The 13619-nt window shown below is 31.3% G+C and overlaps 1 protein-coding gene across 1 annotated transcript; it reads right to left on the reverse strand.

Annotated features, from left to right (window-relative positions):
- Nucleotides 1-1141: 1141 nt before the first annotated feature.
- Nucleotides 1142-2782, reverse strand: LOC107486291 (uncharacterized). Its single transcript, XM_016106840.1, has one exon. It carries the CDS (start codon nt 2780-2782, stop codon nt 1142-1144), a length of 1641 nt encoding a protein of 546 aa, XP_015962326.1.
- Between the last annotated feature and the right edge of the window lie 10837 nt (nt 2783-13619).

Consider the following 13619-nt stretch of genomic DNA (forward strand, 5'->3'; position numbering starts at 1 on the left):
TGGTCCAAAGAAATTTCATCCTTCCAGTTTGTCTTCAACATAGAATTTAAGTTCTCATGAGTCAACCATGAAGCCAAAAATCGAAAGGGACGACAGGAGGACGCAGTAGTACTATCAACCCAAAGCTCCAAAAAAATTGGGACATAGTCTGATTTGAGTTTGGGAAGATGCTTTACCACGGCACTACTAAAGTGTTGGGACCAAGCTGCATTAATTACGTATCTATCCAACCGTCTTCTAATAATTCCTTTTTGCCAGGTAAGCGGCTGACCTTTAAAGCCCAGGTCCTGCAACCCACACTCTAACAGGCAATCCGCAAAACGATCATGGTCTCTAGAGAGACCAGAGTTACCCCCTGTATCGGTAGTAGATAAGACACAATTAAAGTCTCTTCCTACACACCACTCACTAGTCAAATTATCAGCAATACTTTTCAGACCTTCCCATAGACTAGTTCTCAGCCCAATTTTGTGGAGAGCCATAAACAACCGTAAAAAACCAAGGACTTTTCAAACTATATCTAAGTTTCATGTGGACATATTGTCTATGAGACATAAGGACCTCAACATTCCAAAAATTTGAATTCCATAAAATCCAGATGACCCCTGAAAAACCAATACCTTCTTCAAGAAACCAATCTGAGAAACCAAATCTCTTTGCAATCTTATTCGCCTTTGAACCCGATAGATGAGTTTCCAAAAGACACAACGTATTGCAATTGAAATTCCTACATAAATCTTTAACCAAAGTAGAAAAACCTTTGCTACTAACACCTCTACAGTTCCAAGTAATAATATTCATAGGAAAAAATAAACAAGGAAGTAGAAGAGACAACCAACCGAAGCGACCTTAATCAAGTAGAGCGGGAAGCTGGTGTGGTATCCACCACCATCCTTACGGACTCATCCTCCACTGCCAGAGAATTCGTTTGATTCGGGCATAAGCTAAGAATCTGAGTTGATCCAGGATCCGACGGGTTAGCAGCCGCCAGTGCTTCTTCTTTTGTACTTTCCCTCAGAAACTTTAGTGCTGCGAGAGCCTCCTTCGAGGGTTGATGAATCTGAGTGAAAGGCACGCCATTTAAGAATAGCTCTTCATCCGCCGCCACATACTTCATCTGTTTCATCAAATTTAAAGTCCTCTAGTACTCTGTATTTTTTCGCTCCAAGTTAACTTTAGAGATCCCCTCCACTACCTCTTTTCCTTTTACCAATGATTCCTCAGTACTCTTTGCTCCACCCTCCTTTTCACGAGAACTCCTCCCTTCTTGGGTTTTAGAAGTACCTTTCGGCCCAGCTAGCCTGCTCTTAGAGGAGGAGGTGTGTTTGGGCAGCTCTAGCTTCTTAGTCTTTCCCGCTTGTACTGAGTGCTTATTTGATAGAAAACCTTCTTTATGAACATGTGCTTTCATATTGGACTCCTCTTGTTCTACATATTCCAAAGATTGAAAACGTGAACCTGACCCAATTGGGTTACCTGTCTGGATTGAGGTCCCAACATTACCGTTGCTTTGATTAAATCTGCGCTGGGGTTTCTTAGCCAACATCCATGGCCCAAACACTCCTGAAGAATCAGCTCTTGCCATCAAATTTAAAATTCCCTGAGCCACAGGATTTTGTTCCAACACATTAGGCGACGGTTGAGATGGATAAGGAATAGTTAAATTCGACTTGTCCGCAATAATCGCCATTGTTGCATCTCGAGGATCCCCGAGGACCTTACTACCCTCCATTGTAGCTTCTCTGCTCTCCTTCTCCGGTCGCCTACTCTCTGAGCAACCATCAATTATATGCCCATACTTACCGCAACCAAAGCAGATAAGATGGAGACCTTCGTACTCTACCTTAAACTCCTTTCCGAGAACTTTTATAGCTGGGACAAGCTGGTTTCGCAGATCCACCTCCACACATAAGCGGGCAAACTTTCTCCTAGAGTGTATAGAAGTAGTTTGATCAATTTTCAACATTGTTCCAATCTTTTCACCTGCCCGCCATAGGAAGTGATAGGTGTAGAGTTCAACTGGCAGCTCTGGAATTCTCACCCATACCGCTAATTTTTGCATCCCATCCTCTGACGGTTGAAACAACGGCCTCCATCTTTGTACTAACAGGTAGTGCCCTGCCACCTGCCACGGCCCTTCAAAGAGCGCGTGTTTATAGTCACCTTCGTTGTCAAAGTGCACCAGGAAGAACTCTCCAGTCAGATCAATTACCTTCACATTCCCGTTCTTAGACCAAAAACGGTGAACCCACGAGTCCATAGATCGAAATCCAATATTCTTACCGAGTACCTTGACAATAAGAGAAAGCTTCCATGGACGACACCATTCGTCATACTCTGCCAAACTCACCTCAACCTCTGGCTTTGGATTGAAGGGAGCTGCTCTGCCGACACCATCTTTAGAGACCTCCTCCAACATATAGTCCTCCGCTACCATCTGAACAATTTCCTCCAGTGAAAGAGACGTTCCCGCACCTCCCATCAAGAGTCTATCCTTATAAGAGACTTCACATACTCTGCTTCCACCGTTTGACTTCAGCTTTGACGAGGTCACTCCTTTTTCAAAACCGGATGGTACCTTCTGTTCCTTCTCCTGGCTACTCTCAAAACTTGGGGAACCATTCATAGGTTGCAGATCAATGTCCCCTGATCTTCCGTTCTCCTCTGTCTCTACGTCTAGTAGCACTTCATCCCCGTTAGGTTTGACCTTTTTAGTGCTGTGGTTCATCAAGTCTTCCTCTTGGGAAGTCGTTTCACCGGGCACCGTCACTCTCTCACTCATTTAGGATTTTTTGTCAACTCTAGAATTAGAGTTTTTATTAATGAATAAGGATAGAAATAAATCAGGCCAAGTAAGACATTATTGTTAAAAGGCTCGTATTATAGTAGGATTGTCAAACAAGTCAGCTTAGCTTGTAGATTATACAAGTTGGTCCATTTATTTTTTATTTGTTTGTAGGCCTTAAAGTTATGGTCCAAACCGTTTATGTTTAGCTCGATAGGTTATATGAACTGAGCTTGACTTATAATTTGTTGAAGACTTGTTTAAATATTTAAAAATATGCATTAGCTTGAAACTTGTTAACAAGCCTATAAACAAATAAAAAAAATTAGACTAAAATTTTAAATGGGTTAAAGATCCAATATTTTTTTTCATATATAAATTGAAAAGATTTTGTAGATAAATCATAAATAATAACATCTTTAACTTCAAAATTTAGAGTTCAAACCTCTTTTTTAATGATCTATTTAAAACAAATATATGCATGATAATTTTATATAGGCCTACAATGACTTGACAAACTTTGTAGAATTTTCAAACCTCATAAGATAAAAATGTTTTATCATGAGGCTGATCTTGTTTGTAGTTTTCTATTAGGTCATGTTAAACCAAGTTGATTGCAGACCAATCCCGAAACCTTTAGTAGGCTGTCTACACTACAACAATATAGATTATTTTTTAGAGTTATATGTGTAAAAAAAGAATTAAAATTTGTCAAAAAATAAATTTTGACACTATTTTAACTATGAAAATATGTTAATAAAAGTTGTCAAAAATAGTATTTTTAACATATAAGTAATTGTAAAAAAAGTTTAAATCTTATTTTGATAAATATTGGCTGTCAAAAATAATTGAAAAATTTGAGAATATATTTTCTGTGATACTTATTAACCGTCAAAAATACTATTTATTTACACTTATTGACCATAAAATATTCTCAACAAAAATTTTTAATAAAAAATAAGATGAGATCTTGAAACTGAAGAATAAATTGAGATTTTGAAAATAAAGAATGAATAGTATGATCCCAAACTGAAAGCAGCGTGTTGTCAAAATTGACAGAACTCAGAGAAAAAGAAAAATAGTGGAGTAAATTGAAAACAAATGAGTGTCAAAATTGAGAAGTAATTTTCTACGGTCAAATTATTCATCAAGAAAACATAAAGAATTTGACATTTGTGATATTTGTCAAAAATATATATTAATTTTGACATTTAATTATGGTGTTAAAAAATAAAGTGTTAAAATAGCTCTCTTTTCTTGTAGTGCTAACTTGACTCCATTTCTACAATTTTTTTGGTTTTCTACGGTAGACAGTTACTTAAGCGGACAAATGAGCTGACCACTCGACCAACTCAAATTGGCTAGTTTTAATAATTAGTTAATATATTAATAACTTGCTTTTTAAAATGGCACTACTACAAGTTTTGAAGAGTTTGATGATCCATCAAGAGAAAATACGAGAGAGAAATTATTCAAGAGTAAGATATCACACTTTACAAGTAAAATTCAAAATTTAGAAGATTCAAATAAATTTGAAGAATAAGGGTTAGCTTTAATATTTAGTTAAGTTAGCTATCGGTTATGATTTGTTAAATAAGTTGCAACACACAAAAAATGGTAGATAGCGGCAGTTTTTTAGCAACGATTATGAAAGATTGCGGCGGTTGATGCGACGAAAAAGAGATGAGCTGCCAATAAGCTGATATTTTGCGGCCATTTCGGCGCTCTATTCCTATTTTCTTGGTATGTTGAGAGGGTTTTATTTTATTATTTTGTTTTGATAATTTTTGCCTCGGCATCTTTTTGGCTGTGTTAAGCTCTATTATTAATCTCCTTGTTTGTTTGATGACCATTATTCTCTCTTGTAGCATATGGTAGTATTATTGTTCTTGGTGGCTATATTGTGGGGTGTATTCGTTGACAGTGATTATCTGTTGATTTATTTGTTCTTTTGGATTGGTCTCATTTGTTACCGTCACTGTTTTTTGTATTGTTTCTTTTTCATTTTTTTTATTCATTAGAAATTTTTATTTTTTATGATTATGTGATGCTGCAAGAGGTGCTTCTGATGTTGTGTTCGCTGCATCAAGATTGGGTGTTACCGTTCTGACGTTCTTAATCAATTAATGTTTTTTCGAACTATCGACAGCTAATCGGTTGGTTGACCACTTAATTTATTCTGTTTTTGTTGTGCTTTTTTTATCATGCTTTGTATAAACTAATTTAATTTGTTTAGTTTTGTTTTGATGTCGTTTCTAATTAGTTGAGAGTATTTTTTATTTTTATTTCGTCCTTCTTCAATTTTTTGTCTTATCGTGATTTATCCATAGTATTTGTATGAAGGTCCTAGCCGCGACATTGAGTTATTATTTTATAGATTGTCTTATCTTACATTTTTGGGTACTTATAATATTATTGGATGGTTATAATTATAAAATTCTCAATATTCTTAACATACTCATAGTACTCTCATCTTTCGAATTATTTTTTTATGCTAATATTTGTCTAGTAATATTGTCTTCTGTTAGGGTTTGTAAAAATGTTTAGGAGACCATGATACAACATTATACAGGCTAAAGATGTCAGAACTAATGCCAAAACTGAGAATACTATGGTGAGTGATCGTCGTTAACATTTTTTTACATAAACTTATGTTAAGATTATGTAGCCTTTAATTGTATCATTAAGCCGTTTTGTAACCTTTTAGGGATAATTCTTAGTTTATGATTTCAATTATAATTCTAAATAAATTCTTTTTGTTCAATATCATTCTAAATGATTTTATCATATCTTAAGGTTGGATCAATGGCTAGAGGAGTCAAACATCACGTGAGCAACCATGTGATATAGTACTCCAACATTCCGTATTAATGAACCATTTCGTGTACTGTGTAATGATAGACGGCTTGCGACATCAAGTACAAGTGATGACCTTCAAACTACCACAAAATGCACAGAGACTCGGCATCGCGTTGAAGTGGTCGATAAACCTTCAGAGGATGAAGATTATGAACTCGGAAGCGATGAAGTTGAGTCGTTAGATGACCATATTGATAGATATTCTATGTTTTACATGTTTACATTAGCATTTCTATCTTACAGGTACTAAATACCATCTAGATTTTTATATTCTTATACTTTTTCATTTTAAAGTAGCCTTTTTTTGTTATTGATATTGTTCACATTACCATAGTCTTATGCGTGTTGATTGGTTTTGATAACTGACAATGGCAAATAATTGTAATGGGTCTTTCACTATGAGAAGGAGCTGGAGAACAAAATAAAACGGAGAATTATGCAAAGAATAGGAAAGAACTAAAAGGATACAAGACACAACTTGTATCATAATTTTTACAAAGACTCTTTAAGAAAAATGTAAAGCATTGCCTATCAGAAATAGAAGAAAATCAATGAAAATGGTTCCTTGAACATCACTTGAAGGAAGAAACAAAGGTAAAAAAATTCCTTTAAAACATATGTATGTCTACATACGTAAGAGTCTCTTTAAATTTTATAATATTCATCCTAGTATCCTTTGTATTTGTCTCGTTATTTGTTCATGGGAAAAAAATGTAAACAAAATATTTTAAATCGTTCGAAACAGATTTACACACATACCGGGGCCTCCAAAACATTGGCAAGATGAAAAAATGAAGAAGTAATAAATAATTAGTTGCTTTAAGATTTTGCTTCATTTTCCTAAACATAGTATTGCTATTTATACGATTGTGTCGACATCAATGTTATAGGAGAAAGTACGAGAAAACTCATTAGTAGAGAAGAGTTGTGGACCACGGTTCATAAGAAAAGAATGGCTCGTATATCCATGCCGATGCTCATGTTGTTGGTATAAGTAATGTTGCAATATTTTCGACTTCTCTTATTGTATTTATCAAGCTAATTTTAAATCATTATAACCCGAACCTTGGTATATCTGTAGAGAGCAATTGCGAATATTTAGAGTCAAGATGAATCTTCCAAAGAACTTTTACAAAATGATTCGCTTGCACAAATTCTTGGAAAAGAGCACCCAGGACGAGTTCATACCTTAGGTCCATGTCCTACATAAGTTTTTGGTAACAATCCCTCACAACAGTCAGATTCTGGTATGCAAATGGAAGAGTATTAGAGGACGATTGTAGAATTAAAAGTTGAGGCAGCAGAAAAGAAGGCGAAGAGACCAGTGACGGATACAAAAAAATTGACAGTGGGGCAAAATATACATAATATAATAATAATTTTTATAATTGTATTATGATATTGTAAAATATAATTACTCTTTAAATTATCTAACCAACAATTTAAAAAACTAAAATAATAAATCAAAATAAAAACAAATAATTTATAATTCCATCCTTCTTGGCTTCATATTTTAAAAAAAATTGAATAATATTTTTATTTTTAATACAATCAAATATCTCTCTTTTAATATATGTCATTAAACAATCATTTAAAAAGTGAAGAACAAAAGAACAATATCCGAAATTCCTAATTCAAAATAAGTCAATACACACAATTAACAAGTCACTCAAATTAATTTTCAATAGCAATAAAAAAAGTGAACAACAGAAGAATGATATCCTAAATTTTCAATTCAAAACAAGTCAATACACAATCACACAAACAATTAACAAACAGAACAATGAAAGTATCAATAATGATACCAATTTAGCAAGACTCCAAACAAAATGCTATATCTAAGCAATGAAACAAGCAGATCACAGATCAATGAATATACCAATATGGCAAGACTGCAGAGGCAGCAACAAGCAGCGATGCGGCGCCCAGAAGGCAACAAGGACGAACAGACTCACTCGAGAGGCTGAAGGGTAAAGAGTGAAGAGCAGAGCCGAAGAGGTGCGATGCAGCCAATGCCTGAAGTAACAGGAAACTGGAGATGATGGAGTGGCAAGAGACGAAGTGGCGACAGACGAAGACAGAATGGTGAGATACGTCAGCAAAGAGGAACGCAGAACTGCAGAACGGGAACAACAGGCGTGGAGCAACGATGCAAGGAGAAATGTAGTGAAGCAGAAGCTTGACAGGGAGAACGCCAGAATGGGACAGTGTTGAGCGACGTCGGTAACAATGAAGCTGGTGGGAGTGGCGGCAGTAAGTTTGGAAGCTTGGAGTGGGGCAGAGCTGCAGAGAAAGAAAATTGAAGAAGAAGGGAAAAGGGTTAGGAATTTGATGGTGGGGTCAAAATTAGATTTGTAGTGGGGGCAGCTAACTTTATTACTGAGAGTCACTAAGTAATATTTAAAATTTTACTGTGGGCACTTGCCCCACTCCTGTATGAGTAAATCCGTCCCGGGAAGGAGACAGAAGATGAAGAGTCTTTTGAGATATCTAATCCGACGGCAAGGAGACAATTTGCCACCTGAGGTTATTGTAGAGCTAGATTCTTTGGAGAGTACACCAACTTCATCGCGCGCAAGGCCATCTTCTTCTTGCAATCATCATGACCGACCTGTAACAAAAATAATGTGTTCGAATCAACTGAAATAGATACTATCGAATTTAGTTTGTTTTAGTGTTTAATGTTTATTTTCCTAACATTAGCTCATTTTAATTTATAAGGAATGATGCACTTATAACAATTTTATTATATATATTATTTTTGCGTATATATATTATGTTCTTTATGGTATTTTGTTTTTTTTATTTGATTAAAAGTTCTTTATTTTTATAATGTCATAATAAATTAAAGCAAAACAAAACAGACAAAATAAAAGAGGAAAAATAACAAAAAAAAAACTGAAAAAATGAAATTGGCGTCAGTTTTTAACCGTCGTGCAAAACATATGCTATTTTTACCTACATACTAATTAGCGGCAGTTTTGACAGCGGGTAAAATTGCCGCAAAACTAAACGCTTATTTTGCAATAGTTATTCCAGTGGTTAACAAAAGCTGTTGCAATATTGTTTCAAAACTGCCGCTAACTACCAAAAGTGTTGTAGTATTGTTATGTATTTTTTTCGATTAGTTGTTAAACACTCGACCATAAAAGACAAGTACTCATCAATATTAAAGTATAAACTAAGTCGAACACACAAAACATTATCTCCATCCTTACAAATTAAAAGACATGTAACACAAACAAAACGCCCCAAACAAAATAAAAGCAAACATCCCTAACGAAAGGGGTGGTGTAACAACTTTGTGTATAAATAGTAAGAGTTTTTCAACAAAAATAGTGAGTATAGTTCATATTATTGTATATGTTAAACATATAATTATCTATATGTCTCTTGTTATTAATTTATAATAAGTCACTTTTCTATTAATCTCAAAAAAAATGGAAATAAATTAAAAAAACTATTACATAAAAAAATATATTAAAAATATAATTATTTATATATCTTTATTTGTCACTTTAAATTTTTAAAATAAATAATTTTATGAAAAACATATTTGAATATAATTTATACAAGAATTAAACTATCACATCAACATAACATACATATTATTGTATCAACCAAGGTTGCGAGAACCGGACCGGTCAATGAACCGGTAAGGTTACTGGTTCAATGGTTCAATGGTTCGACCGAGGTTCAACCAAGGTTCAATCGGTTTAATTAAATATTAAATAAAATTATTAAAAAATCTAAAAATAATTTTAAATATATTAATTTAATAAAAAATCGTTAAAAAACCGTTAAAAAACCGGCCAGTTCGATCGGTTTATCGGTTAACTGGCCGGTTCGACCGGTTTTTTACCGGTTTTTTATTAGCCGGTTTTTGAGCTTACCCGGACCGATTAACTGACCGGTTCCCGGTTTTTCGGTTGAACCGACCGGTCCGGTCCGGTTTTCAGAACCATGGTATTAACAGAAAAGCATGGTCTCTTGGCGATACAAATGTCCTTATTGATATGGACAATAATATAATGCATAATGATACAGTTACCCGAATAAAAATCTCTATATGGTTCCGTTTGGAATTACATTTGATTTCAATTAACGGTTTATAAATCGTTTTCTATGGAAAGCAATTCAAATCTGTTGTTTGCATTTTACTCTTCAATTCATTCTTATCCGTGAATTATATCTTAAATAGTTAAATGTTTAATCAAAAATCATGATGATAAAAGTGTTAATTATTGTTTCTGATTAATAGCTAAGGCTTAACAAAATAAAAAGATATAAAAGCTTTTAAATAATAATAAAGATATTTGGTAACAAAAAAAATTAATAAAAAAATAAAACTTGTCTTATTTAATATTTATTAATTTTAACAATAATTAATAAATATTAAATAAAACAAATTCTGACTGTTTTTTTTCTCTCTAATATTACCAAAATAGTAATCCTTCCATCTAAAGTAAATTCAATAGTACACCATAATCGTGACTTACTAATGTAAACACAAAAAGAACTTCACTTTTCATTATTTTTCATAAAGTCTGTATTTTAGATTCTATACACTGTTATCTAAGCCCTAAAATTATGAAAACAATATATGCAAGTAACTGACTTTTATTTGGCCTTTTCTTTTTACCAAAAGATATATTTCATTAATATTGTTAAGAGTATGAGAGTTAGTTGACAGCGGTTATAAGCCGGTTAAAGCAGTTAAATCTGTTAGAGTTGTTAATGGAAATCTATTATTGTGTTAGTTATAGGTTCATGTAGATATGTATGAGGCTAGCATAGGAGTGTCGGATATAAGAGTTTGGTTGGAAATTATTTAACGCGTGAAAAGAATTTTATTTTTTAAAAAAAAAGAATTTATTTTTGTTTAAAATTTAATTTCATGATTTAGAATAACTATAATATATTAATACTTAATAGAATAGAATTTAAGTTTAAAGAGTATAAAAATTAATTTAAAAATCAAATTCTTTTTTGTCTAATTTACAAATGAAGGAAAAATGAGAATTGAAATTTTCAAAAAAATTAAACTATTGAATGAATTTTAATTCCTAACATTTTAAATAAGTTGGAACGCATTTATAATTCTTTCAGTCTTAAATATTTCTTCATAATTCTTTCGATTTTAAGTATTTCTTCAATAGGTGTTTATTATTATCTCTTTGTCTATATTAAATCCGTAATGAGTCTTTTATTCGAATTTCAGGCCAATTTAAACTTTATCTATATTCGTAATAATATATCTCTTTTTATTACCTAATTAAACTTTTAAAAAAAATTAATTTTATAATATAATAACAAAAAATTTTATGATGAAAAGATTTAAAATTTAATATTTCTTAGTTACAAAATAAATCCTTCTGAAAAGATTGATTTCATGCATTCCTACATCCCGTTGACGGTTGACTTTGGCTTTACCATTGGCTACATACATCTGTAACACTAATAACACAGAACATAACAGGCAACTTTTTTTTTAATGCCTGATATGAATATAAGAGAGCAAATACTAAAAACCAAAGTTAGTTATCCATGTCTTTTCCTCAATAATTAGCTAAAGCTTGATCTTAACAGATGGAACTATGGATATATCATGAATCACATCAATTTTAATACTCTAATACTAAAACCAGGGGCGGAACTAGAACATTTTTTTAAGGGGGTCAAAAATTTTTAAGGACCAAAAAATTATTAATGATTGATAATTTTGTAATGTATTTTTAAATGTTTTTAATTATTTTATAATAATGTTATAATGATTTAATATATTTATTATTGATTACATTTGTAATTGTTTTAACACATAACATGAGTAATACTTTAATTTTTTACTTAAATTTTGTTGGAAAAATTATTTAGGAAAATATTCCCCAAAAAAAAAAAGCAATATATATATTGTCCGAATTTAAATGAACTCTTAATTAAACTTAAATAAACTATATTTTTTTTAGAAAAAAGAGGCTAAATTTTAAAATTATTCAGGACGGGTTCAAAATATAATTATTTACATGTATTTTTTATAGTTTAAATTTTTAATATAAATAATTTTTTAACAACTTTTATTAACGTGGTGTATGCTAACTCTTTCCTTAATGTCGTACTTATTTGTTTCTTTTAACAACTAGAGATGAATTTTGAATTATTGATGAATTGTATAGGATTAACACAACTTGCATGGCTGCATGGTATAGAACTAATAACTATGTTAACTGAATTCTGGTAAATCAGTTTAACACCAAAACAGAATTTATATTTTGTATGCTAAGTAACAGCTTTATCGATCTCTCTGCTATGCTTAATATATGCTTGACTCCATTAACTATGGATTAATTATGTAAAAAGATAAGGGTTAATTTGAAGTTAATTATCTCTCTCCAATCAAATTTTTTATAAGCTTGCATATATGCGTGTTTGTCCGTGACGAATATACTATAGGACTGTGTTTGTTTCTGATAATAGAACAAGAAGAAATACCGAGAATAAGATATAAAGGATAGAGATACAAAATTTTATATTTTTGTATTTTGTTTTATGATGAAAATTCAATTTATTCTCATTTTTTTCATTCAAAAAATTTGAGATGAAAAATATAATTATAAAAAATTAATAAAAATAATAAAAGAAAAAATAAAAAATAATTTGTATCCCTTGTTAGTGTCTTTGTGTCTTTTCTGTTAGGATAGACGCAAAATACACTAATTCAGTATTTTTGAACACAATGTCTCTGTTCATGTCTCCTCTGTCAAATACAATTTTGTATCTCTGTATCCCTATTTTTATAAACAAACATAGCCTAGAAGTAAAACAATATAATTATTTGTGTGCATTAACAACTTAAATTTTAAAAGAGATGATTTCACAAATTAATATTAAATTTCTATAAGTAATAGACTTATACATAAATTAACCTTTAATTTAATTTAATGTTAGTATATAGAGCAGCTATAACTAATAGATGAATGAAGTAAATAAAGGAAAACAAAAAGTTTAGTCAGGTAAAGTTTTTGTTTTTTTTTTTAAATATTTTCCTTTCTATCTAGAAGCTTTATTGCATTTAAATTTATTTGTCCAATCAAGGCAGCATTTTGATATTATATTAACAACTCCATTACATTACCAACAGCATATATCTGCTGCCAACTCTTATTTATAACTGAATAAATAGAAATATCTCTATAGATGTGTCTAATAAAAATATTTTTTTATGTTTGTATTTAATAGAAGTGTCTTTATAGATATATTTTCTGGATGTGTCTCTTTATATATATGTTTAAAATATAATAATTAATTATTATTAACAATAAGTTGACAGATAATATGTTGGTACTCTATACTTTTCTTTATATTAATTATAATAATTTTGAGTATTATTTGACTCATACCGACAGAGGATTTGCAATACAATGACACTTCGAAAAAAACCAAAAAGAGAAAAACTCAAACTCAAGCTTTCACTTCACTGCTGAAACCGGTCGAATGCATGTCTGAACAACGTTGCCGTCATTTTTACATTACACCTTTAATTTGTGTGAAAAGTGACAAAATTAGTTATGTAAATTATTGAAACTATAGTTTTATGATTAGATATGCTATCTTATTGCAATTTAAATCTTTTATTATATATAAATTGAGATATACTTTAATTTATTGAGTTTGAATGGCACACATGAACTAATTAACTGAACTAGTTCTGTGAATTTTTTTTAATGCTCGAGTTAAGTCAATAGTTTAGACTTTATGATCAAATTACACATAATATTCATCTATAAAAATTATTATTCCATATTTTGGTACAATTTATCCCGTATTTTTAACCCTATCTATATACACCCTTGTATTATTAAAGATGAACAAGATGATTGTTAGTAAAGATATCATTATTTATATATTTCTACTTGATCGCTTAATATATCATAACATTAATTATATGATATTATAAGAATTTTTATAACAAAAAATG

This window comes from Arachis duranensis, chromosome 4 (genome assembly GCF_000817695.3).
Source record: "Arachis duranensis cultivar V14167 chromosome 4, aradu.V14167.gnm2.J7QH, whole genome shotgun sequence".
In the NCBI taxonomy this organism is placed as follows: Eukaryota; Viridiplantae; Streptophyta; class Magnoliopsida; order Fabales; family Fabaceae; genus Arachis; species Arachis duranensis.

Coding starts and splice junctions, on each gene's coding strand:
- LOC107486291 (XM_016106840.1), bottom strand. CDS start 2,782: ATGAGTGAGAGAGTGACGGTGCCCGGTGAAACGACTTCCCAAGAGGAA.